This window comes from Ailuropoda melanoleuca, chromosome 11 (assembly GCF_002007445.2).
Source record: "Ailuropoda melanoleuca isolate Jingjing chromosome 11, ASM200744v2, whole genome shotgun sequence".
Taxonomy (NCBI): domain Eukaryota; kingdom Metazoa; phylum Chordata; class Mammalia; order Carnivora; family Ursidae; genus Ailuropoda; species Ailuropoda melanoleuca.
In genome coordinates, this window is record NC_048228.1 from 4,329,445 (window position 1) to 4,356,006 (window position 26,562).

At 60.8% G+C, this 26,562-nt stretch overlaps 1 protein-coding gene across 5 annotated transcripts; it reads right to left on the reverse strand.

Moving 5' to 3' along the window:
* Nucleotides 1-27: 27 nt before the first annotated feature.
* PLEKHG5 (pleckstrin homology and RhoGEF domain containing G5) lies at nucleotides 28-26,339 on the reverse strand. Of its 5 annotated transcripts, XM_011230592.3 has the most exons (22): nucleotides 26,242-26,337; nucleotides 25,796-25,872; nucleotides 10,941-11,070; nucleotides 9,908-10,010; nucleotides 9,491-9,548; nucleotides 9,025-9,116; nucleotides 8,448-8,584; nucleotides 8,025-8,170; nucleotides 7,360-7,554; nucleotides 7,094-7,282; nucleotides 6,666-6,761; nucleotides 5,981-6,031; nucleotides 5,696-5,845; nucleotides 5,237-5,347; nucleotides 4,957-5,106; nucleotides 4,731-4,868; nucleotides 4,463-4,582; nucleotides 3,058-3,190; nucleotides 2,853-2,968; nucleotides 2,595-2,773; nucleotides 1,338-2,114; nucleotides 28-1,085 (listed from the first exon to the last, which is right to left on the reverse strand). In XM_011230592.3, the coding sequence occupies exons 3-22, from the start codon at nucleotides 10,981-10,983 to the stop codon at nucleotides 1,076-1,078; spliced, it is 2,994 nt and encodes a 997-aa protein (XP_011228894.2). In that variant the 5' UTR covers nucleotides 10,984-11,070; nucleotides 25,796-25,872; nucleotides 26,242-26,337; the 3' UTR covers nucleotides 28-1,075. The 5 variants fall into 5 exon arrangements, with proteins under 5 accessions (XP_011228894.2, XP_034527039.1, XP_019660028.2 ...); XM_034671148.1 differs by lacking the exon at nucleotides 4,463-4,582 and having other exon boundaries at nucleotides 26,242-26,339; XM_019804469.2 differs by lacking the exons at nucleotides 25,796-25,872; nucleotides 26,242-26,337 and adding an exon at nucleotides 20,642-20,840.
* Between the last annotated feature and the right edge of the window lie 223 nt (nucleotides 26,340-26,562).

Genomic DNA, 26,562 nt, shown 5'->3' on the forward strand with positions numbered 1-26,562 from the left:
GCTCACCTGGGGCAGCCCGGGGGCAGTAAGGTGTACATGGGACAGGGCCACATCCAGGTCCCCACGCCTGGGTTCTAGCCTCACCCTGAGACTGCCACTTCCAGGTGAAGTGACTTGCCTCCCTTGGGCCTCAGAGCCCTCCCTCAGCCATGAGGGGTTGGGCCAGAACTACGCAAGAGGGAGACCCAGCCTCCCCAGATACTGCTTGAGTGTGGGTACAGCGGCTCCTCCCCTGAAGGGGGGTCCTGGGGGGCATTCTCAGTAGTGCCTGAGACACATCACCCACCCTGGCATAAGCTTATGGGGGCCACCCAGGGCGGGGCCCTCTGAGGCACCTTGTGGGTGGGAGCACTTCATGCGGGGCTCTAGGGTGGACCTTAGGGCTGAGGCAGGGGGGGTGGGGCTGATCTTGGGGTGCTGGTCTGGTCACCTCTGCCCTGTTAATTCACTAATGCTCTTCCACGGTCTCCTCCCATGGTGCTCTGCCACATAGGGAGGGGGACAGGAGCCAGAGGCACCTGCCCCAGAGCTCAAGGGCACCTGAGGAAAGGGGTGGGTTCCAAAAGCAAACGACTCCTTCCAGTAGTATATACAAGTCTTTATAAAAGAATCAAAAGCTCAATAAATATGCAACTTTACACAGAGCCTAACCCAAGCCTGGGGTGGCCAGTGGGACTGGGAGGGAGGAAGGCCAGGCCAGGGGACAAACATCCCAGTTGGGGCCAGATGAGGGTGGAGGTGGGAAGGGCCACCCTGGAGCCCAGCCCAGAAGACTGGAGCTGGTGACTTCAGGGAGCAGCGAGCAAGGGACCCTGGGGGGTGGGGAGGTGGGGCTGGACAGGTGAGTGAAGGGGGCCTGGGGGGGGGTCCTGAGGAAGTACTGCAGCCTGGGCCTGGAGCTCTGCTGAACGCTCCTCCACTTCCATCCAGTCTGGCAAAGTGCAAATCAGGGCTCCTGCCCAGCCCTCTGGCTCCTGCATGCACAAGCAGCAGCTAGAGCTGGGACCGGGATGCCCCAGGAGGCATGCTGTCTGCCGTCTCTTGGTCAGTGGCACCCTTGGGGGCCTCCCTCTGCTCAGACCTCCCTGCAGGAGAGGGGAAGGGAGAGACAGTCCTTCCTTGGATGATGCCACTCAGAGGGGCTCTGGCCACCCTCTGTGCCCCACTGGAATCCTTAGGCCCCTTCCCCACTGCCCACTGTAGACACGGTCATTCAGGCTCTGAAGTAGGCTCCCATCCCCATCCCCTAATGCCACCTGCTCCCAGCCATGAGAGTGCCCCTACCCATTCCAATGCCAGCACACTGGGCCACCAGCCCGCTACCCCAGGCCACTCACGAGGCAGTGAGCGTAGAGTTAAGCAGCAGGGTGGTCCTGATTCGGTACAGCTGGGCTAGCGTCAGCTTCCGGTGCTGGGCAGAGATCCCTGGGGGGGGCTCGGGCTGGACCCTGGGCGAGGCCCCCAAGGGCAGTTCTTTGCCCCTCCTGGCGGGTCTTTCGGGCTCCCCAGCCGGGCAGCTGGTTCTGCCCTCCAGCTCTGACGGCTCGGGGCCACGGCCAGGGCTTGGTGTCCCCCGGCGAACCCAGCTGGGCCCAGCTCCCTGAGGGGAACCCTGAGTCCTCGTGCCGGGGACTGTAACGGCCAAGCAGAGTTCTGACAGACTGCGGCTGGGGGCTGGGGGTGGTCCACAGGCGGTGGCCCCCGATAGCAGCTGGAGGAGGCTGGCCTCAGATTTGGACTTGAGCAGGTGGGGCGGACGGGGCAGCAGCTGAACAGGGGTGTGGCGGCGGAGGCGGGGTGAGGGTGGGGGTGAAGGGGCTTGTGGCAATTCTGGGGGCTGGGGCACTGGCTCCGCCATAGGGGCTGGGGCCACAAAGTCTTGCAGGGAGGTGGGGGAGAGGGTGCCGTAGGCGGAGTCCATGGAGCAGGAGCGGCCGTCCACCGGGCCCAGGGGCAGCAGCTCACTGGTGGGCGTGACAGAGGAGGCAGTGGTGCTGAGAGAGGTCTCGTCCGACTGGGAGCTGAAGGGGCCGCCCTCGAACTCAGGAGAGGACAGAGTCTCCCCAGGCTCCACCACAACCATGGCCAAGGTCTCGGTGGAGCCATCTGAGGCACTGTGGAGCCGGGAGGAGACAGTCAGCCCAGCCAACTGGGTGGCCTGGTGCAGCCCCTGCTCGGCATGCAGAGGTCTAAGCCTCTGCCCTCCCGGAGCTGGCGGCTCAGCGGCGGCAAGCATGTGGCCACCGGCCAGCTCTCCCCACTCCTGTGCCCGTAACACAGATACCAGGGATGGCGGCTGGCACCGCCACAGGACGCCTTCCGACTGGGTACAGTTTAGAGCCCTCAGGTCAGCTCTCCACCCAGCTAGCCCTAGAGGATCAGAGCTGGCACTCGGGTTGAAAAGCTGTTGCCATCCCCGCCTGGACTCTGGTGGGACACAGAGCCCTCTCCCCCACAACGCGGTCACAGCATGAAGCTATTCAGAGGAAGGGGTGGTGGCTGGGTCCTGCCCAGTGTCAGGGGCCTCGGGGTCAGGAGTGCTGGGCGGAGCCCGGGGCCTGCTCTGGCCGGCGGGGTGCCCCCGGCGAGCATACCAGTGCTGAGAGTTGAGACTGTTACTGCTCTTGCGCAGGACGGTGGGCGAGCTGGTGGCAGAAGTGCTACTCTCCCCGCCTTCCTCCTCCTCGTCCTCCTCCTCTTCCTCCTCCTCCAGGCTCTGCAGGTGCTGCTGGCTGCCTGGGTGCTCCTGGGCACGCAGCTGCTGCAGCTGGTTCTGCAGGTGGGGGGGGCTGTGAACAGCAGCCCCCAGCAGGGCACCCTGCCCGCCCACCCGCCCACCACTCTGCTCTCACCTGGGCGTTGTAAATGGCGTCCACCCAGCCACGGCACAAAGCCTGGCCACTGGCCTGGAACGTGTAGGCGCCCACGGCACTGTGGAACTCGTTCAGGTAGATGAGGAGAAAGGAGCCTGGTGAAGAGGGGCTCGCATCAGCATCTGCTAGGACCAGAGCCCCTGCCTGCCACAGCCCCTGGCCGGGAGCAGGCCAGCCTCCTCACCAGGGTCTCTCAGCTCTCGGCACACAATCTTGTCCACCAGCAGTGGTGGCCGGATGACCTTGGTCCTCTCAGCCTTCTTCACTGCTTTAGTCACCAAGAGTAGGTCCGTAAAGAGGAAGCAGTAAACGTCCATCTGCAAGGTGGCAAAGGGAGCAGGCAAGGCCAGGGATCAGGACCAGGGTCCTGGGACCTTAGCCTGTCTGCTGTGGCACCCTCTCCTGGGCTGGGCCCCGAACAAGGCTTTCTTTACTGCACTTTGGTGATGTCGCTGGGGACACTCAGATTTTGTCATGTTCCCTGCCTCCCATGAGCCTGTGAATAAAATTAAAATGAAGAGAGGGGCGCCTGGGTGGCTCAGTCGGTTAAGCATCTGCCTTTGACTCAGGTCAAGATCCCGGGGTCCTGGGATCCAGCCCTGGGTCAGGCTCCCTACTCAGGGGGGGGAGTCTGCTTTTCCTTCTGCCCCTCCACCTGCTCATGCTCTCTCTTAAATAATAAAAACTTTTTTTTTTTAAAGATTTATTTATTTATTTATTTATTTGACAGAGAGAGACAGCCAGCGAGAGAGGGACACAAGCAGGGGGAATGGAAGAGGAAGCAGCAGGCTCCCTGCAGGGAGCCCGATGTGGGGCTCGATCCCAGAACGCTGGGATCATGCCCTGAGCTGAGGCAGATGCTTAACGACTGAGCCACCCAGGCGCCCCTCAAATAATAAAATCTTAAAAAAAAATTAAAATGAAGAGCAAGATGGTATTCCTTCATGAAGCTATGTACTTGTAATTTATTTCAATAAAAGGTTTACATTAAGGAGAAAAAGGGAATTTATGATTTGTGATTTTACAACCACAATTTGGGGCACCTGGGTGGCTCAGTCGGTTAAGCACCCAACTCTTGGTTTCCGCTCAGGTCATGATCTCAGGGTCCTGAGACAGAGCCCTGCATGGATCTGCGCTCAGTGGGGAGTCTGCTTCTTTCCCTCTCCCCCTCTCCCTGCTTGCATGCACTGTTTCTCTCTCTCTCAAATCTTTAACACCACAATTTGTAGGCTCTGTGTTATGCACCTGGGATTAACAGCTCAGGAGCAAGGCTCTGGACTATTCCTGACCTGCTCTTGGAATGCACCCCCTCCCTCCCACCAGGACTCCATACAGCACTAGCAAGTGGACAAGCCCAGCACCCTACCTGCTATGCCCTTGCTGCCCTATCTGTAAAGAGTAAACTGCAGGCAGATCATTAGCCCTCACGTGACCACAAAGTCATTTCTTCTTGAATTGCCACCCAACTGACAGGGCAGCTGAGAACAACTAACTAGGGCCCAGAAGGTTCCCAGGAAAGGGAGGCCCGAACCCACAGGGCCAGGGTGGGTGGGGAAGGGGCCCTGGGAGTGGGTGGCCCCTAGAGTCACCTTGCTATCCTTCCCCTCCTTCATCCTCAGGCTCCCCTCCAGCAGCAGCTGTCGTGTCTCCTCAGGGGAGGCGCCAGGGATGGGTGCTGTCAGGTCTAGGTGCAGAAACTCCCTCAAGAGCTGGCGAGGGGAGGGGAGGGGGGAGGTGTAGAGAGGTCAGCGTCTGACTCCCGTTCTCCTCTAGGCATCCTCAAGCGAGATTCCCAGCACAGCCCTGGTCTGTCAGTTTGGCCCTTCCTCCATTCCAGCAGGGCCAGGGGTCCCCCACCTTGTCCACCTCGTCGTTGCTGCCCTCCACCACCTCGTAGGCGTCGATGCGGCTCACCACGGCCGCCAGCCGCTGCCGCTCCTGCCGCTGCCGCATGCACGCGTTCACGTGGTGGATGAAGCGCTCCACGGAGTCGATCTGGGGGGTGCGGGCGACAGCGGGTTCAGGCCCAGGGCCTGGGCGGGGCCGCGAGCCGCGGAGGGACCCGTCCAGCCGCCCCGGTTACCATGGTGACGACGGCCTCCTTGGCGCGCGGCTCGTCCGTCTTCCTCAGCACCGACTTGAGCAGCAGCGGGTACTTGGTGAGCCGCTGGTGGGGCTTGGCCAGCATGTCGCTCAGCTTCAGCCGCTGGCACTGTTGGTGCTTCTCCGCCCACTGCGGCGCAGGCGGGGGCGGGGCTCAGAGTGTGCCCCGCCCCTGACCCTAGGCCCCGCCCACCGCGCACCTGCCCGGCTCCCCGCCTGCCCTGGTGGGCGCATCGTCCCGCGCCCCCGCCCGCCCTCACCGTGACGTAGGCCCGGAAGAGGTCGTTGTCGCGCAGCAGGCCGCGCATGTACTCCATGCAGCCCTCCTCCTCCATGCAGTATCGGACGTAGGGCTTGAACAGGGAGCCGAACTGGCCCGGGACGGAACAGGCACGGTTACCGCGCGCTCTCCGCGGCCAGGCCCTGCGCCAGGGGCTTCACCAGCCCTCTCTTACTGCACTTTCGCGACCACCCCAGGGTGTGGCAAGTGTATCACCCCTGCGTCCAAACCGAACTTCCGCGAAAGTGACAGCCCTCCGCCAGGTGGTAAGGGCAGACGGCCAGCTGGGGTTCAAACCCGGGCGGCCGACTCGGAATGCTTTGCCTCCGACCACTACGGGTTGTGTGGGGCCACTGGTCGGGGGGAGGCTGGGGTGAGGGGTAGACGTGCTCGGCGCCCCAGCCCTGCCACAGGGTCCCTGCCTGTGTCCGGCCCGTACCATCTTGAAGCCTCTGAGGAGGTCCCCGGGCTGCAGGAGCGCCCGCGTGCGCCGCGCCTTCTCCAGCACCGGTGCCATCACGCTGGCCCACAGTCCGCGGTGCAGCCGCGCGATCTCCGGGATGTTGCTGAACAGGCGTTCGGCCTCCACCTGAGCGGGGCGGGAGGTGCGCTCGGCCCCGCCCCTTGACACTGCCCCGCCGGCAGGCCCCGCCCCCAACGACAGGCCCCGCCCCGCCGGTCCCGACCCTTTCATCAGCACCCGGGGCCCCAGACCTCGCCTCACCTCGCACAGCAGCCCCGACTCTTGCAGGTTCAGGAGGCAGCAGAGGAACAGCTGTGGGGGCAGGGAGAGCGGCAGCTGGGGGGCATCCCAGTCCCGCCGCCCCACCCAGACTCTTAGGCTCCCCTCCCCCCCCCCAGGAAACCCTGAAGCAGCCTGGGACAGAGACGGTTAACCCCATCAATAAAGGCCCAGCCTCCATGGCCCACCTGGGGGTCAGCTGCCCTGTCCCCACCTGGAGGGAAATCTCTGGGAGACTGGCCTTGCAGTCATACCTGGAGCTCTCTCCTCCAGCCCTGCCCCAGCCTTCGAGTTTCAACGAAAGGGTTTTCCTTGAACCCCAAGCCAAGGATAGGTACCCTCCCCAGGTTGAAGCGCGCGCGCGCGCGCACACACACACACACACTCCACCTCCACGTCCAGGGCGTGGCTGCTGGACACCTGGTATAGAGCAGGTGTTCAGAAATAGTCACTGAATGAAGGAGTGAAAGAATGAGCCTAGTGTTCATCCAGCCAATTCTGCACACTTGCCTGGCCGGTGGGAATGACCTCCTCCTCCCTGGGGTGCAGCCTTTCTGCCTTTCCTTCCCCTGTTCCTTCTGCAAAGCCCCAAAGTCTGCTCAAGGGCACCCAGAAGGAGGCTATGGGGGGCAGGGTGGCTCTGGGCCAGGTGCGGTCCCACACTCACGTTGGTGATCACCCTCAGTTTCTTAATGTAGGAGGCCTCTGTGTGCAGGAGCTCCCACACCGCCTCCTGCTGGTGACACTGCCTCCGGGTCAGCTTCTGCAGGAAGTGCAGGGGGTCGGCCAGGAGTTCCTGAGTGTGCCCCATGACCAGGGTGGGGCCAGCACCTTGCAGGCCACCTCCTTTTCCCCGTGGGAACATGGAGGTCCCCCAAGTTCTCGGCCCTCCTCTGCCACTAAAACAGCCAAGTGGCACACTGCATTTTCCTTGCCTCAATTTCCCCACGGTAAATTAATGATGACAGCAGCCTGGAAGGGCTGTCCCACAGAACATCCTGTCACTGGGTCCTTGGAAGGTCCCCATGAAGTGGGGGGAAAACGTCCCTCCCTTTCCCTGATGGGGAGGGAGGGAAGGGCTGTGGTGGTACCGACCTCATGCCCATCAATGAGCTCCCGCCAGCTGTCCTCCAGCCACAGGCAGGCATCGTCCTCCTCTTCCTCCTCATCCCCCTCTTCCTCCCATGAGTCGTGGTCGAAGCGCAGCCTCCGGGGCAGCCTGGGCAGCCCGAAGAGGCCGTAAGCATGCAGTTTGCCTTCCAGCTGCTCCATCTTGTCCACCTCCTGGAAGGAACCCGTGGTTGGGGTCAGGGGACAGGGCCAGCCAGCTGCCCTGCCCCGGGGCCCATGGGACCACATACCCGGCCAAAGGTGCTGGTGCTGGGGCCTGAGCTGAAGAAGCCACTGAAACGACTGGCTGCCCGGTTCTTCCAGCTGTCACTGCCGCCACTGCTGCCACTGGGCAGAGAGCAGCTGGAAGGCATCGGGGCCTCCTGGCCAGGGATGCTCGTCTCCCCCAGGAACTCCGACATGTTCTTCCGGCGGCGCCCAGGGGCCTGGCCGGGGAGGGCGATCAAGGCCAGGCCCACCCTGGCTCCCACAGCCCCACTCCACAGCGGGTTTCCTAGACCTCCAGCGCGCTTGAGATGTGGGAGGATCTCTGCACCCCCACCCTGGGATGCCACCTCTTCTGAGATCCGCACCTGCTCTGGGGGCTGGACCACCCCCACCCACACAGCCCCAAGCACCACAGAGTCACATGCATCTCTAGATGCACTTACTAGCACAGCTCCAAATGGATCCACAACACACACACACACACGCACGCACGCACACACGCACACGCGCGCACTCCTTGGGCACTAGCAGACTCTCAAACACAAGACCCATTATCTTGGGGCCTCCTGTCCTCAGAGCCAGCCCTATTTTCCAGAAGGGGAAATTAAAGCCCAAGAGAGGGGTGAGGGGCCCAGGTGACCTCCCCTCTAAGCCGCTCCCCACCCCCAGTCCTGACACAGTGCCTCACCAGGATGTCCAGGCTCTCCCGGCGGCTCTGGGGGTCCACACGCTCCAAGGAGGGGGTCCCGGCCCTGGCTGGCCGCAGGATTGGCAGACTCAGGGACTTGGAGTCCTTCACTCCCTGCTCCACCTTCCCCTCGTCCCCTGGCTTGGCTGGGGCAGCGTTGGGGAGCAAGGAGAGGTCCTCAGCACCCAGCTCCAGTGGAGAAGGGGACCACAGACCTCTCTCTCCTAAGGATCCAAACCAAGGCCTAGCTGCCCACCCCTGGGGCCCCACCCCACCAGCACCTATTGCCAGGGCCCAGCCCAGACACCTGTATGGTAATGAGCCTGCTCAGTGGCCAATGGGAATCTGAGCCTGGGAAGAAGCAGCCATCTCCGGGAGGCCCAGCCAGGGCCCGGCCACCCACCTGCCAGGTTAACTACTCACCTTTAACCCGCAGGTAGTGTCCCCCGAATCGGTAGGCCTCAAATGTGAGGGACAGGGGTGTGTTGGACTGGTCCAGGTAGATATCCACTTTGCCCAAAGCTATGCCCTTCCTTTCAAATACTGGCAGCAGCACTTCCCTGCCCCAGGACGGGAGGTGTATAGGTTAGGTGGCAGTCATTGGAAACCCCACCTTATGCATAGCCCCAGCTCCACCCCACTTTACCGATGGTAAAGGGAGACTCCCACCGGATCATACACAGGCACAGAGACATACAGGTGTGTGTGCACCTGCCAACAGAGGCTCGCACACTCCTACGTGTGTCTATACACAAGCCGGCACGCCATGCCCTCACACTTGCGTGTCTGCACAGCAGGGTAGACACTGTCACGTGCTGGGCCATATCCAGGAACTGGGCCATGCATACATGTGTTGCAACACAGGGGTGGGTCTGCCCACAGGTGGGAGACCTGCTCACTCACAGGCCACCACACAGACATACACAGTTATGCTTGCGAGAAGTCACACCTACCCCCACCACCGCCCCGCTCCCCCTGCCTCGGCCCCACCAAGCCCTACCCCAGCGACTTCTTCTTCATGGCTGGCACGATCTCTGTCTCAATGTCCACATTCAGGTCAAATTTCAGGGTGAAGCACTCCTTGCTTGGGTCCTGAAAGGGCACAGGTCTGTTAGCTTCTGCACCTCTTGTCTCTGAACCCCCCGCCCCCGCCCAGGATCCAGGATGGAAACCCCAGCATGAAAGTGAATGCAGGGATCTCCTCAGCCTGCCTCTGTCCCAGGAAGGTCTCCTGTATCCCTCTTGCCCAAGGGAGGAGCTCCTGTAACATCTGCCACCTGGCTAAGGTGGGCAGTACTGGGCTGCAGGGCACAGTGGCCGGGGGTGGGGGGGACCCACTCCCTCCAGACCCCATCCCTCGTCCTGGAGGTCAGAGCAGACAGGCCCAGCCTTGGGGATGGAAAGGAAAGGGCCCAGGAAGGGCAGGGGCTGTCAGGAGCCCCCTTGACAGCCTGGGGGCCCCTTACATCTGTATGTCTCCTCCTTGCCTTCTTGGAGAGTTTCAGGCCCGTGCTCTTCCGGTCCCTGCAGGACAGAGGGCAGAGGTTAGAGGCATGGGTAGGCCCTCCCCAGGATGGGATGTGAATGGGCCCTAGCTAGCTGCCCACTCCTGGCACACCCCCAGTGACCAGGTAACTCAGCTATGTTCAGGCAGGCCAGGGCCCACAAGGGTCTGTGCGCCCTCTGGTGGCCAAACACAGGAGTCACACCCAGTGGTACCCAGTCAGGCAGAGTCTGATCCCACCGTGCTGGAGGCTGGCCCAGGCTGGGAAGACTCCTCTAGGAATCAGGGCAACCACAGGGGCAGGGAGGGGTCTCCAGACAGGTCTTCAAAAGCTTCTGGTCCTGGATCTCAGATCAGAGTGTCTGCTTTGCCCACCTACCCTTTGCCATCCATAGAGCTTTCCTCTTCCTCCTCCAAGTCCACTGCAGGGCTGGTGCGTGGGGGGCATGACCGGGTAGATACGTTCCGGGCCAGGACAGAGCCTTTGGAGTAAAGGGGGAGGAAAGGTCATGTCTCCTCCCTCCCTGGCCCCCTTTTTAGCCTGCTACCAATCCTGGGATCCCCCTTCCCTAGAGGAGCTAGGGCCCTGCAGGTCTGCGAGGACCTGAAGGGGCTCAGTCCTTGCTTAGCACTCTCCATCCCTAGACTCAAAAAGACACAAACACCCTGGGATGACACCCCGCCCCCAGTACAAATCCACCTGTGGCCTCAGTTTACCCTTTTATAAGATAGGGATAAGGAAACCCTGCCTCTGGGATTATTGCAGGAAGGGACCAACGTCTATGGCTCTTTCCCTCAGGCCTCCTCTCTCCCATCACTGTGACCACACCCAGAGTCCCAGGGGGCCTTGGCAGAGGGGGAGAGTCCTTTTGTCCCTCTGACCAGCTAAAAATGGAGACAAAGGTTTGGCATTTCTGGCCAGGCTCGGATGCCTGTAAATGACCCCAGCACAGCCTATTGGCAGTGGGGCCTGGGCCACGTCCCTATTCAGCAGGACGGGTTTCTTGTTCCTGTGACAAGTTCCTTGTGACCTACGCACCCGCACCCCCCCGCCTCTGCTCACTGGCGGCCTGGCGGGAGGATCTGCCCAGCAGTCCCCAGCCCTAAGGACAAGAAGAAAGGGGCCTTTCTCATGTCGGCCCCAGGCAAGAGGCAGGAGCAGCCAAGGGAGGTGCAGACCCAGAACCTGGTACAGACAGGCCCGCTCTCGAGATGGAACACTGTCCCCCAACTTCCTCTCTTATTAGAAGACTTGTAGCACAAAAGGGGCCGCAACATACTTGCGTGTCATCATTTATAGTCAGCTCCGGTCCTTCTGATGGCCCTGTCACAGCTCCGAGAGCTACCAAGACAGGGAGTCTGGAGCTGCTCTGGGAACCCGAAGGACCAGGCTGGGGTCCCTACACGCTCACCTTGGGGGGGCAGGTCAAAGCGGACGTGCCCATCATAATGCATGGCGCTGTGGAACTTGCTGTCACAGGCCTCACAGAGGTTGAGGGGTCCCCGGTGGTGCCGCTGCTGGCAGTCAGCGTGGTGGCATACCTTGCGGGGAAGGAGGGAGAGGAAGGACAGGAGGGTTGGGCTGGGCCCCGCAGGGCCCCAGGCAGGCACAGCTGGGGCCCAGATCGCTGCAGGGCACAGGTGGGGTTCCTGGTCCCTCCCGAGGCTGCTCATTTCTCAACCCTCCATTCCCCACGGGGTCCCTCATGCTCCTTAATTCACTCTGTGGACGTTTCCCAAGCCCCACTATGTGTCCATTCTGAGGGATCCACACAGAAAAGCAGATCCCTGCCCTCGAAGAACAAAGTGTGCAGGGGAGACTTCCGGGGAGGAACCACGAGGCAGTTGCTACCAGGGCCTCTTCCTGGGGTTCAGGAAGGAAGGGCGCCCCAAAATGCTCAGGGCTGCTGTTTAGTTCGGCCAGCTCGCTGTTGGAACTGGCAGACCCTAACTGTCTGCCCCCCTCCCAGACCCTCTGCCCTAAGTTCTGTGACCTGTCTGGCCCCTGAATCCAACCTCACATGGGATGAAGGGGGATATGGGGGAGTTCGGGAAAGGCACTGGTATCTCGTGCTAAGGCAGCCCCACCCCCCCGCCCCAGTATTCACCGTATCCTGGCTACGTTCGCCTCCATCTCTGGGGATGACTGTCATACATTCTCCGTCCTCTGTCTCCCACAGCTCACCTCTAACCCACTCTGCTCCCCACTTTCCTTGTTGCTCCCCCACACTCAGGGGCTTCACCCTGCTCCAGTCCAGCCGGCCTCCCAGTGAGAGCGGTCGGGCTGCCAGGGCATGGAGCCGCTCAACGCTTGCCCTCACCTACCCCATCATTCCCCTGTCCTTCTCCACCTCCAGCTGCCACACCCTTTCTCTCATCCCCTTTCAGCAAAACCCCATGAAACAGCAGTCCATCTTGACCACTTCCTCATCTTCCCTCCCAGTACTCATTAGCATATTTTCCCTGACTTTCCATTTTTAAATATTTCAGACCTACAGAAAATTGTAGGAACAGTACAGTGACCTCCACACACCCTTCTAGCTTCCCCAGTCGGGAACATTTCGTCGCACTGGCCTTCCCTCTCATTCCACCCTCGAAGAGCATGGCTCTCCTACAAAACCCCAATTCAGCTCTCACTCTGGGGAAACTGAGCACTGATACATGATCCGTCCCTAGTCTACGTTCGCATTTGCCCAACTGTTCAAACAATGGCCTTTGTTTTCCCATACAGGAGCCTGTTCAAGATTTGCACACGCATTCAGTTGTGTCTGTTTATTCCCTTAAGGATGAGTTCTCCACACGTTTTTGTTTTTTCCTTTGAGGACATTGACATTTTTGAAGCATTCAAGCCAGCCGTCTGGCAGAAAGCCCCTCCACGGGGATCTTTCTGGATGACCTCGGGTGGTTTCAGGCCAAACATCTGGCAGGGACATGAGAGAGTGGACCGCACCTCCTCCATGCATCTGGCTGCCAGGTCACCTGGGGATCCCCTGTACTGTGTCGAGGGCCTTTTTTTCTTTGGGACGAATAAGCAGCCTGTGAGGGGATCCTTCGAGATACCCTGACCCCCAGCAATCTCACACTCCAGGGTTCTCACATCCACTGGGGACGTCTGCCTAAATCGAATAGGACTACAAGGGCTGCAACTGAAGACTTTCTACCGTAGGAAATCCTCCCTTCTCTCTCAGACCCTCTCCCATCGTTTTCCCTCCCATCACCCCAACTCCCTCCTCTTGGGCCCCCAGCGACCACCATGTTTCCAAGTCCACCCGCAGGACCCAGCCCTTCACAGGCGGTCTCTTTCACACCATCTCGTCCTCCATGGTCCCCCAAACCCCACGCTCTTCTGTCTCCCCTGCAGCTCTCAGCCCCCCTCGCCCACTTCCTGCTCACCTTCCCACCTGCGGCCCTGCTCACGCTATCCTGCAGCCATCCCCTGGTGACTCAGCTAGTCACAGGACTCGAAGCACCGTCTACGTGCCAGGGCTCCCAGAGGTAAGCTTTCAGGGAGGTCCTCCCCCAGGACACCAGACCAACCTTCTCAACTCCCCCCTTGGAGCCTAAGGGGCGTCTCAGACTGCGAACGTCCACACGTGAGCTGAACTGCCCCATGCAGCTCCCGCACTTCAGTCAACGGCAGCGCCTTGCCGCTGTGTGGGGGATGGGGCTGAACGGTGGCCCCCCGAAAAGACAAGTCCTCACCCCCAGGACTTCAGAAAGTGACCTTAGTTGGAAATAGGGTCGTTGCAGATGCAATCAGTGAAGAGGAGGTTATGCTGGGGTCTGTAATGGTGTGGTGTGTGGAGCAATCCTATGACTGGGATCCTGACCAGAAGAGGAGGGTCATAGATGGGGACACGCGTGTGGATGAGTGAAGCCACCCCTACATTGCGTGGGTCTCCATACGTCCGTCTACCCAGTGAGTGCTCGGTGTAACGGCAGCCCCGGGGAAACCGATACATTAGGCCAAAATCCTTGGGGTCACCTTTGATCTTTCTGTTACACCCCCAGCCAGGGGGAATGCTCGCGGCCCTCTCTTCATTATCTGCCGCTTCAACCCGGCCGTGCCCATTGGCCCACTGCTGCCCCCTGGCCTCTGCCGCGGCCACCTCTCAGCCCAGTCACAACAATGACCTCGGAGCTGGTCTCCCTGTTTCCGCCCCTGCCCTGCAATCTGCTCTCCACCAGTAGCCAGAGTGGCCCCTGCTCAACGAGGAGTCCCATCCTCAAAACGCTCATGGGCTCCAGTCTCACTCCGGGAAAAGCCAGTCCCGTGTGGTAACCGTGGGGGGCCTCCTGCCCTGCCCTCCAGGCTCACGCCACCACCGAATCCCCCACGTGCTGCTTCCGGTCCGCCCGCCTCCGAACCCCAGCATCTGCTGCTCCCTCGGCCTGGAATGCTCTTCCCCAGGCACAGAAATGACAGACCTTGACTCTAAAGCCACTCCCCATCCCCTTGTCCCCTCAGAGCTCCCTCAGAGCCCCATCTGCCAGGGAGCAGTCTGCCTGTTTCTCTCTGCTGCCTCCGCACCTCGCCAGCCCTTGAGGACGGCGATGACGTTAGTCTGTCCCACTCACTGCCCTATCTCTAGTCCTATCTGCTCAAAGATTACTTGTTTAATTCGTTAAATAGGGCGATGGAGGGTCGCTGGAGAGTTTTGGGCTGGGAGAGCCCCATCACAGGTTCTCAAGGTGACAGGGTGAGAGGACAGACAGCCTAGAGACAGCAGAGGAAGGAGTCAAAGGGAGGAAGAAGAGTCGGCTGGAAAAGTCTGTTCTTGATTTATAACCTGACCACTGTGTGCCTGGGGCCGCGCTGAGGGCCCCTCGCCCCGGGAGGTAGGAGCTGTGATCGGCCCTATTTTACAGAAGAGGAAAGAGACTCAGGGAGGTTTCAAGTAGTCACACACCCGCGGAGCCAGGACTTGAACCCAGTGTTATGTAGCCCCAGATCCTAGATTTGGGTCGCTGAGAAGGGCGAGAGTAGCAGGGGAGGCTGGCCTGGGGGCAGCATGCGGAGAGGGGGGCGGCAGCTACAGAGACAAGAGGGAAACAATCATAGTTTGATGCTCACTGTGTGGGCTCCTGTGTCCCCGTGTCCATCAGACAGAAAAAAACAATCACAAACCCCCCAAAAACGTGGATACAGACATGACAGTGGATAGGGGGCAGACTGAGGAGACCCCGCTCCAGGATGTCCCGGGCCGGTGACTGTGGATGTGATGGCCCAGATTCCCGAAGGCGGCCGGAGCACCAGCTGCTCCCTACTTTCACATCCCCCTCAAATGGTCCTCCAGTGTGTTCTTGAGGCTCCGGGCAGGGGGGAGGGGGCCGTTCAGCATGGCAGCTGTTTCTATCCTCACTCAGTCTACTCCTGAATGGTGTGAAAACCGCCATCCTCGGCCACAGCTCTGCCTGCCCGCACCGTGGCGTCCCCGGGCCACTGCTGACCGAAGTCGGCACTGGCTTCTCAGAGTCTAGAACCGCGCCCCCCTCCAAGCTGCAAGCAGCCCCTTGACAATAAATCTGGGGAAGGTCCCCACCCCACTTCAGCCCCTTCCTCCCAGGAGCCCCCCAGTATGCCAGCTAGGCAGCCATCCCCCGCCTCTGCCGCCAGCCTGGCCCAGGGACCCCCTCCCGCCCCTCCCAGGCCTCTTATGACTTCCCTGACAGCTTCACTTTGCTGGTGCCAGGTTTGGCACAGAGCAGTGGGGTTGCTGACCTTCGGGTCACCCAGGCCCTAGTCACACAGTGGGGGGTGACATGGCAAGAGCCATGCTAGGTTGGAAGAGTCCTGCAGAGGGTCTCTGGGACCCTTCCAGCCCAAGTCCCTGGTTCCCTGCCACAATGCTATTTTAAAGCAATCCGAGACACAGACAACAGATTTTTACATGAAGATTCACTCCTGATAACAGATTCAGCATTCACTGAATATTTATTGAGCACCTACACTGTGCCCACCGTGAGACCCGCGGGAACTTTCACTTCCCAGCACCGTGGTGGGCTCTGGTGAATACCACCACAGTTCCTATTACTACTAATACAACATTGTTGCTACGACTGCTACGGATGATTTTGATGATGGGAGCCTGGGCCCAGCCTGTGGCTGACGCCCCGCTTCCGACCTCCCAGCCGCCCCCACGCTCAGGGACAGCGGGGCAGGTGAGGGGCAGGCCCAGGATCTGAACCACTAGGTCTTTCTTCAGTTAACAGGTCTGTTGATAACGAACTTCCAGGAACACCCCCACCGCGAGAGTAACACAAGCCTGACTGGGAGGCTCCGGCTGGGGTGGGCACAGCCGCCTTGCTCTGCGTCTACTCCCCCACCCCTTCTCATACCTCCATCCCCAGACTGCAGGGTCTCCACAGCTCCCTTCAGGAGCGAGGGTCTAAAGCAGGGCAGTCCCTTCCCAAAGCCAGACTCTTGGACCTTCTCCTAGACCGAGGTGCCTACTCTCCACTTTGCTCGCCACCATGGCCACCCTCTGAGGGCAGCGGCACCCCTGTCAGAGGGGGAGGGGCAGCAGGGTCCAGGGGAAAAGTTCCCACCGCTCAACCCAAAGAGAGGGCTCAGAGCCCTCCTCATGGAACGGCCAGATCACCCAGCACCTCCAAAGGCAGCGAATGGACCCCAACTTTACAAATAACAGAGGGGTACGTTTAGAGAGCACGGTCAAGGCTGCCCCCCATGCGGATGGGGCACCAGAAGTCAGACTTCCCCACTCACACTAGCGCTGGGGCCAGAGGCGGGAGCAGCGGTTTGTGGGCAGGGCCTGGACAGAGGAAGGAAAGGGAGAGGGGGCCCCAGCGCGGGGCCTGGGACCCACAGGTGTGTCCGGAGGCAGCCCCAGACACAAAAGGCTAAGGGCTGGCGGGCCACCGCCGCCGCCCGGCCCCCTCGGTCGTGGGGTGGGGAAGCACACGGCGGGCTGGCAGTCCCGCGCACCCCAGCCCCGCCCCCCCACCCCCCTATTCGTACCTGACCTTCACCGTCGANCCAGCCCCGCGAGCGCCGGGCGTGGCCTTGCCCTCCACCCCACCCCCCACGCCAACGACTGTGGCGCAAAGGCCCCTCCCTACAGTCCCGGAGACCCCGCCTCTGAGCCTCAGGCCCCGGACCCCTTCTCCCTCTCCCCAGGGAGTTCCCTGAACGCTGGTGGCAGAAAGGGGGGTGGGGGACCCAAGACTGGGGCACATTCCCATCCGGGTCCTCGGACCCCGCTCTGCGTCCTGTTCCAGGCACACCTGTCTCTGCTCTGACCTTCAACCGCCCGGACCGTCCCTCCAGCGCTCAGAGGCCCTCCTGAGTGTCACCCTAGCGCCCGCCCACAGTCCTGGAGACCCCCGCCTCAGACCCTGAGCTTGGGGGACCCAGCACTGCCCAAGCCAGAGGTGGAGGCCGAGGAACGAAGGGCGCCAGGAGACGACGGGTGGAGACAGCGGGTGATAGGCAGGCATGCTGGGGGAAAGGGAGGAGAAGGTAGTCCTTTGGGAGGCCCCAGGAGTTGGGTGAGAAGCCCAGCTCGGCTTTCCCCCAGATTTCGACGTCTCTGCTGCTGGGTCGACGTCTCAGGCTGGGTCCCTTCCGCCTGCCCCACCGCCGCCAGGGAGCTCTCATCGAAGCCCAAGAGGGGAGGATTGGGGAGTGGTTGTGGGGTCTCCGCTGTACGTTGTCAAAGAGCTTTTACACTCATTCCCTAGAGGTGGGGGGCGGGCGCTACTATCCTCATTCATTGCTGGGGGGCAAAGTGACATAAAAGGCCACAGGCAGGACTGAAGCCCAGACTTCGGACTCTGGTGCTCTGGAATGGCCTCCTTGGTACCCCATCTCAGTAACTATGGGGCTAACTATGACATGATGTCATCAGCCCACCCGTCCCCTAGACAGCTCCTCCTTCTGGTGCGGTGGGGAAGAAGGTGCGGCCTCTGCAGACAGCTCTGAGGAGGCCACGAGCAAGTTTCCTCCAGCCCAGAGGCTTCAAGGTCCATGGCCGCTCCCAAAGCCCAAGCCATCCACTGTCCACACCACAGGCAGATCTTTTGAAAACTAAAACCCAATCATGTCACTCCCCACTTAAAACCCCCCAGGAGCTTAGAATAAAATCCCACCATGCCTGGCTCCTACCTCCCCTCTTTCAAGGTCCCTCATGGTGGTCTCCAAGCTGGCCTGCCCTCACGGCCACGACTCACCAAGCTCAGCGCCCGCCCCTCTGCGTTCTCTGCCTGGAACACCACGTGCCCCTGATCTTGCAACGGCTGGCACCGGACCCCCACTTCCATGGCACCTTGTCAACGAGGCCTTTACCTTCTCTCAAAATAAGTAGCCCCTTGCACCTCTCATTCTCAATCCTCTCAAACTGAATTATTTCCTCCTGAACATTTAAAACTACCTACAATTGTTTTACTTCTTTGTTCACTTCTTATCACTCCTCCCTGCTAGAATGTCCTCTCCAGAGGCTAGGGGCCTTGGCTGTCTGTCCCACACTGCGTCCTCCACACTGAGAACAGGTCTGGCGCACGGCATGTGCTCAGTGTAGACTCGATGAGAATGGATGGAGGAAGGCAGAGGAAGGGTCTTCATGCCAGAGAAGGCCATGGGGGCAGGGACGGTCTCGGTCTGGATGTCCCTCACTGCGGCCGACAGTCAACAGAGTCTTCACAAACATCTGACCACAGGTCCTCTTCTCACTCCTAGCATCCATGACCTTGGGCCCGCTGGCCTGGCCAGGGCAGCTGCTACCACAGACCTCTGTCCTCGCTGCCCCACAGGCTGACAGCTGAGCACTCCCAAGTGCCAGGCCTGTGCCGGGGGTTTTGGGCAGCAAATCCTGTTCACGCTCTCAAAGACCCTAAGGAGGAGATGCTGTTACCGTCTCCACTTAGCAGATGAAGAAGCTGAGGCTTGGGAAAGTTAAGTGGTTTGTCCCAAAGTTACCAGCTGGCAAGTGGGGAGGCGGATGCCTGGGCTTTGGACAAGTACCCACGTGCCTCAGGCAGGGGTGGGGGTATGAAGACCAGCTAAGTGGTGCTTTGACAGCAGAGCCTTGAGGTCTATCCCCTGGGGACAGGGCAGATCCCAAAGCCAGTTTAGGGGGATCCCACTGGCCACTGGCCTGGGGTTACAACGTCACATCAAGCAGAAACCATGGGGGCTGGACCAGGCAGGTCACCAGAGGTCACCTGAGTGACCAGGCCCTGGCCATCCCCAAGTCATGCTGCTGCCTGCATCCTCCAGCCAAGGCAGAGGACTGCTCCTTAGAGGACCAGAGCCCTAATGCCCCAGAACCAAGAGTGTAGGGTCAAGGACTGCAGAGCAGGGGAAAGAAAGGAGCCCCTGGCCCTTGCACCAGGGGAGGGAGAAGGCCTCAGCAGTCTCCTGAGTCCCACCTCCTCTATGGGAGGGAGCAGAAACAGCCCATGTGCAGGACAAAGAGGTCCCAGCCCCTTGTTCCCTGGGGAGGGGGCCCCCCTTCAGCCCAGCCCCAGTTCCAGGCTCATGAGTCAGGACTGGCTTGTTGAAACTGATACCCAGAAACCAGATGCTGGAGCTGATGAATAATGGAGTCTCCAAGGCAGGACCCCCCCCTCCCACTCCCCCCTAGCACCATCTCCCCAACCCCAGAAAAGCAGAGGACTGTGGGCAGTCGGGGCCCACAACAGGTTGGGGACCCAGCCTGGTCTTTGGTGGGACCCAGCATGAGGAATTCCTCATTCAGGAGAGACCATAGGTCTGGGTCCAGGTCCATATTCTGCTCACAGCTGACCAGTCTGGAGTACCTTGGCTAGAGGGACATGACTGCCCAGGAGCTCCACATCCGGGCTAAGCTCCCCTGGGAGCCTACTGGCCCCAAGGCCCCATCTGGAGCCTTGGAAATCCAGGGGCGGAGGCTGCAGGTTTGAGCAGGTTGGCCAGGGTGGGGCCAGCTCTGCCAGGCTGCTCTCCTAGCTCCAAACAGCCCACCCGGCCCCTCCCTTCCCCCAGGTCTGAGCCTCACCCGGGGGATTCTGGGGCCCACCTGGAGGCAGAGCCTGCCTTAAGGCTCTGCCCTGTGCTTGGGCAGGTGGCAGGGGTGCAGAGAACCTCTCTGCAGGTCAGGCTAACTGCACAGGTTCCAGAAGTCAACCAAGGCCCCTACCACCCAGGGAGCAGTCCAGCTGGGACCCAGTGCTAAGGAGAGTGGTAGAGGCTGTGGTCAATGGACTTCACTTCCTGCCCAGTCCCCGCACGAATGTGCCGGATCCTGGAGTCCAAGACCCCAGCATTGAAGCCAGCGCCTTCTTCTGACACCTTTCTCCAGTGTAGTATAGAAGGCTCATTGGGGGGGGATGTGGGAGGAGGCACATGCCTGGGCTACAGAAGACCTGCTTCTGGGCCCCACCTACCTCTGCCTTTATTCATCTGTGCAAAGAGGGCACTGGGCAGTTCTCTAGAATATTCTACCTAGGGATGGCCTCTGGGCCCTAACGCGTGCCTGGACCCTGGCCAAGGGGCAGAAGAGCAGTAAAATCCTCCTAGAGCCCCGCAAACCTCGGGAAGTTTCCTTCGGAATTTGTAGGACCCAGGGCCCCCTCGGCCTCCATTTCCGCGTCTTTTATCAAGGCAAGCCAGGGCCTCTCCAGGTTCCTGGGTCCTCTCCCTCTCCCCTCCCCCAAGCGGGTCCTGGCCGGCCCAGACTGCCTGAGGCTCAGACTCGCGCGCCCCCTGCCGGCCTCGAGACGACTTTCCGCCTGGGACCAACTCTCGGACGCCCGGCTCAGGCAGGGTCCCCGGAGCCTCCCAGCCACCCCGCGCCAATCCCCCTCCAGGATCTTCTCGCCCTGCCAACAATCCTCACACCGGGGCTGGATCCCCATAGGCTCCTCACGGCCATAGCGCCGAGCCAACCCCACCCTAGAGTCACTGGGGCGGGGGCGGGAGCTTGAGCCCATTCCACCCTCAAGTAAATGGAGGCAGAGCCAGTGGAGCCCATCGATACCCACCCACAGCCCTAAGACTGCGTGGGACCCTCTACTCCCGGTTCTGTCCACTAATTCGGGGATAGTCTTGGAGCCCGGACCCACAGCCGTCCCGATCCCAGCCCCGTCTCGTCCCCAGCTTCCGCATGAGACTCACCTTGGGGACATGGGTCTCCTCCCCTGTGGCTGGGACTCAGGCCGAGGCTGCCAAAGCCTCGGGGAGCGGGGAACGGCGCGCGGAGCCTGGGGGACCAGAGCCGCGGAGCGGGCTCAGTCGGCGCAGCGCCGACCGAGGGCGCGGGACGTAGGGGAATTACGGTAGGCCGGCGCGGGCGCTACCACCTGGGCGGGCCGGGACGTACCATCGGAGCGCCCGGCTGGCAAGGGGGAGCGCTGGGAGCCGGGGAAGGGCCCGGCGCCGGAGCCCGCCGCCCTACGGGCGGCAGGAAGCGCGGCGAGCGCTTGGGGGTAATCTCGGGTTTGGACTGCGAAGCCAGGAGGGAGGCATTGTCACTGTCCCCGAGGGGGCTGGCCCTTTACAGTTGTGCGGAAAGTTCGAGGTCCCTAGGCTTGAACCTGGGCTTGGAGACAGGAGCTCGCCCGTCCCCGGCGAGGGCCCGTGGCAGGAAGCTGCCTTAACCAGAGAGAAGAGCCCCTAGGGGGGGTCCGGGCGGAGGGACCCGCAGGCCGAGGCCGACCCGGGAATCGCCCCAGGCCAGGCTCGCTTCCGCTGGATTCTGAACCGTGCCCTCCACGGCACCTCAGAACCGGGCCCGCCTATCTCTGTTGCCCCCTCTTTTCCCCTAGCCCATGCCTGGCATGGCTGAAAAAGGGGCCATTCCGCCGTTCGGTGGTCCCCGGTTCTCCCTCCCAGCTGCCCAATTTCAGAGTAACTCTGCCCTCCGCACAGGGGTGCGGGGAGTGTACCGGGATACAGGCGGCTCGCAGGAGGAGTCAGGCAGCCGGCCCCAAGCACACCTCCCGCCTTCCCTAATTACCACCACGGGGGTGAGGTGGGTGTTGTGGGAATGGCCCCCAGGGGCTGGGCGGATCTGGGGCTCAGCCCCACCTGCATTTTTCCAAATCCACATCCTCTCCTTCATGCCCCTCACCAGCGGGGGGGGGGGGGGGGGCCCGGGGCCCCCGGGTTGTCCTTGCCTCCTGGGCTGGGCACCTGCTCCCCCCATAATTACTTAACCAAAGCCCAGGAGTTCCTCCTGCTTCTCTGGTCCTGCCACTTCCTCCAGCTGCAGACTGGACTGCCACCTGTCTATAGCTGACCAGCATCTGAAAGTTACCTCCAGAAATCCCCAGAATCTGGCCATTCTCAAGGACACGCTGGCCTCCCACCTCTCACCCCCAAAGTCTGACCCAGGAGAATAGGTGACTCCCTCTCTCATTATTCACTACATCCTGCCCATTCTTTCCCCCACAAGGACCTCAGATCCGCCCCTTCCTCTGCCCTGTGTCCACTGGTCTTCATCTGGCCACCCCTCCCCTAGACACACCTCCCCCTGACTCATCCCTGCCACCTCACAACCTACTGAGACACGGGAAGGGAACTCTACTCTCTCTGCTTGAATACCTCCAGGAATACGGTGCTCACCAACACCCAATCTCTGAATGAGAATAAACAAATTTACCTTAAAAAAAAAAAAAGGAATGGGGTGCTCACAACCTGTACACTGGGGTGCAGCTTCAGCTGTTGGAAGCTCCCCCTCCTGCCAGGGCCCTTGGAGCCAAGCAGAAAAATTCACCTCCCTTTCCTCTGGACAGATCCTTAGAAACAGGAGGCTCTGGGGACAGACAGATCTGGTGTAAGTCCTGGCCTTGCCTTGGCCAGTCATTTACCTTCCTGCTTCTCGGTGTCCTATCACGAAAGTGGAGTTGGGGTGGTCCCTAGTGCGTAGGGTGGGTGTGAGGACAAGAAGAGTTCCCTGTGGGGAGGCAGGAATGAACAGTGGCTGCTAGAATCTTTACCTTTGAGGATGATGGCCTGAGGGTCCTATCTCCAGGATAAATACCCTTGAGTCGTTGCTTCCCTCAAATGTGATGTGCCAGTGTCCCCTGGACTAGTGTCTGCCCTCCTCCATGTCTCCTCGTGACCTGGGGTGCCCTGCATAGACTTTGATCAGAGCGCCCGGCTCAAGGGGGCCCCTCAAGGAGCTGGGGAGTCCAGACACCATCTGTCCTGTGGTTACTCTGTAGGACTGGATAGCCACTGTATCACCACCTGGCCCTCCATGAGAGAGGGAACAAACACTTCCTTCATCTCGCTCCCTCCCAAGACTCCAAGTTCCACCTGACTTGGGAACAGGACAGATGTGCCATAAACATTTGCCATGCTGGGTGGGGCTGGCTGGGGTCTGGGATAGAACCTGGGGAGGTCTCTGGTCTCAGGGAGGGGAAGGAGGGCACACCCAAAGCCGAGGGGTTTCTCTCCCCCACCACGGCAGATGAACAGCCAGCATTCTCTTGAACACCTACATCATGCCACACTCCATGCTAAGCACTGCACATCTGAGCCCTGTTTTAATCCTTCCCACGACTGGAGAAACCTCGGCTTGCAGATGAAGAAACAGGTCAGAGAGGTGTTGTGATTTGCCCAGGGCTGCACAGCTGGAAAGGAGTGGGCTTTGACCCTGGAGTTCACAGGTGTGGGCTACTCTACACGTGTTTATCCTGAGGAGGGGCAAACTTCTCTCCAGCGGTCTCCAAGGCCCTGACCTCCGGGTGCTTCCTGTCCAGCTCTGCCTCCCCCTCCCCATTCCCTGGCCCAGCTCCCTCCTTAGAGCACCGGCATGCCTCCCTGCTCACTCAGCTTCCTACACCTCAACACCTCCTCATTCCTCGGGGACGCCAGCAGCCCCCTCCAAGCACCCGTCCCCCGAGAACTAACTCCAGGGCAGGAGGCAGGGGTGGGCCGGCTGTTTCATCTCAGAAGCACCCGTGAGAGGCTACAACAAAGCCTGGGGACCAGTGTGGCAAACCCACGTCCTGACTTCTCCCCTCCTCCCAGCAGAGCTAGGATGTCCGCTCCAGGAGGCCCTGGGCCTAGAACCGGGCCTGGCACAGCAGACGCTGAAGCGGATTCGGTGAACGCATGAATGACGTCATCTCCTTAAAAAAGCTAGTCATATCCTGCTAGCCTTCTGAGCAGGGCTGGGGAGGAGCGAGAACGAGGCTCCGGACCCCCCTCCAGATCCGGCTCTGCTAGTCATGCTGTGCAAGGTGGGCAAAGCGCTCTCCTCTCCTGGCCCCGTTTTCATCACGACCCATAGAGTAAGGCTTTCCTCCTGGGGTCTCCGTGGGCTCAGTGAGACAAGCATGAGGGCCTAACGCCCCACCTGGTGCACAAGCCTGTGTGGTCTGTCCTGGTGATTAGCTCCGTCAAGGACATTCTTTGCTCCTCTTTCTCACCAAACCAGCATGTCATCCTCCTCCTCTCCTCTCATTCTCTGCTCCAGCCAACTTGACCCCTTGACAAGACTCCTGCCCGTATACCCTGCCCCTGCACCTGTGTCTGTGGTGGCTCCCCCTTCCTGGACCAGCCCTGCCTGCTGCTCTGCCTCATATCCACTGGAGGCCACCTTCTCCAGGATGTCCACCCACACTGGCCCCCCAGCCTCTGATCACCCAGGCATCCCTGTCCCCAAAGTGAGTCTGTGCCACTTGTCCTAACACGGGTCCCACTGGGGACAGGACTCGGACTCTTCCCCTGTAGGCTGGGCGCCCGTCTGGCCAATGTCAGTCATGCTGAGTTCCAGGCAGGCCGGGGCTGGGCTGGAGCTGTGACCTGGAGGCTAAGGAAGGCCCACACTCGCTGATATTGGCTCACCACTCAGAGGCCTCACCTCTGCACAGTAGGGGACCTCCCACCCTTGCCCCTGCCTCTGGCAGCTTGGGGGCCTGGCCCAGAAGCAGCTGCCTACAGGAAGGGCCCCTGGCAGGATGTATGTTGGGGGCTATTGAGGCCAGTTTGTTGCCAGGAGCCCCCATCTGGAAGAAAGGCAACCAGCCAACACCAGAGCCCCAATGCCAGGCACCAGCCGTGCCAGCACGTTGTGTCTGACATCAGAGCCACCCCCTTGCCCGGTGACCACGGCAACTGAAAGCCTCCCCCTCCTGTCCCCGCCCCCAGAACAGTCCTCCATGTTCCTTCTAACCTGGTCTTCCTGTACAGAATGTATGAGCATGTGTCTGGGCGGAGGGGGGTGGTAGGGGGAGCTGGGGGTGGGAGGGTGGCATCTTTAATTTCCTGCAGCTGGCAGAGCTGAGCTACACGGTGGTTTGGAACACAGGCTCTGCCATTACACGGATCGGGGCTCTGGGTTCCAATCCCAGCTCCACCACACCCCAGCGATGTGTTCTTGGGTGAGCCGCTAGCTCCCTGAGCCTCAGTTTCTTCATCTATAAAGAAGAATAATGACAGGACACATCTCCAAAGGCCAGAGTAGGAGACTGGGAGTCCTTAGCTCCCTGGCCTGACCCAGTAAGTGCTGGCAGTTTTTATCATGGTCACTCAAATGCATGCTGGAAGGGACTACACTTGGGTTCAAGCCCTGGCTTGGTTTCTCATGAGCTGTGGGGCCTCAGCCAAGTCACAGGACCTCTCTGAACCTTGGTCTCTTCATCTGGAAAACGGGGCACCCAGGCCCTCCCAGCAGAGCTGCCACCAGCAGCACACAGGGACAGAGAACACAGGGCACAAAGCCTGCTGGCGCATTGTGGGGAGAAGCACCCAGTGACGGTATTTATCATTCTCACTCTTGTTCTGCCCTGCTCCTGGCTCCCAAGCCCTGGCACTTTAGGACCAGTGTCCCTTCTTCCCTTTGTCATTCCACAGTGCAGTCACTCTCTAAATGTCCCCAACTCCCTAAATGTCCCCAACCCATGCCCAGGCCTGACAAGTGCTGTGGAAGGGTGCCAGCTGGGCACTGGAGTGAAACCTCGGGGAAGGGGGGGTCCTTTCCCTTCCTAGGTCTCAGCTTCCTCATCCGTGACATGGACCACAGCTCCTATCACCTCACCGTGGCTGCAAGGATTGCAGTGCAGAAAAGGGCTTTGGGGCCCCTCTGCTCCCCTGGCTCTTGCAGAAGTCCCCTCCGTTTTGCTGTTTCTAAGCCAAGGGCAGCCCCTGTGCCTCCTAAACCAGCCACCCTGCGACCCTACCCACCCTTGAAGCCAGATGACACTGTGGCCGGGCAGCTGCACCCTTGCCAGGGCCTGTGGGTATCCATGCCTGGATAGACAGAGGGTCAGAGCCCTGTCCCCTCTGCTCCCAGCAACCGAGGCCCTCCAGCCTCCCTACCTTGGCTGCACGCCCCTTGTCCACGCAGTCTGGGTTCTGACAGCGCAGTCCTTTCTCCTCCGCCAGGCTCTGGTCGTCTGCAGAGGAGAGAAGCAGAGGGTTATCAGTCGGGTGGGGCCCAGGGAGGCTGCGCCCCAGGCGGGGGCACCCAGGCAGCCCTGGGGCCCCAGTGGCCTCCAGACTAGAGGATGGGTGGAGCTGTCTCCTCAATCCTGCCTTCAAAGGAGGTCAGTGTCCCTTTCTCTTTTAAATGCCAACTTATCTGCACGGGAATCTGTTTGCAGAGTCCTTTTCTTGTTGCAGTTCCCCAGGGAAATTATCCAGATTCCACGGGGAGAAAACGTCTTTGGAAATAAGCTGCTCCCTGCCTCTGTCCCACTAGTGGGGGGCGGGGGTAGCTCAGTGACCTTGCGGGGCTCCAGACTTCCTGGGGGATCCCTTCTTACCCCTGCCCTCCACATCACGGCCTCTGCGGATGGACTCCTCCTCAAAGGCCCAGGGTGTCCCCTTTCCCCGCGGTCCATCTTTGACCCAGAATTTGGCCCCCTCCTAGCTGCCTCCTCCTAGGGGCTGGAGCACAGCAACGGAGGGGGCAGGGAAGGGGCAGAGAGGCTGCCTGCCCCAGCCAGCGTGCAGGGCCAGGGGAAGGGGTGCTGCTGAAGCGGGCCCCAACATGGGGGCAGAGTTTGGACCCCCACCGCCCTGATTTCGAGGGCGGCGTCCACCTCCCACCTTGAGCGGGCCTTCCCCAGAGCAGGGGAAGGAGA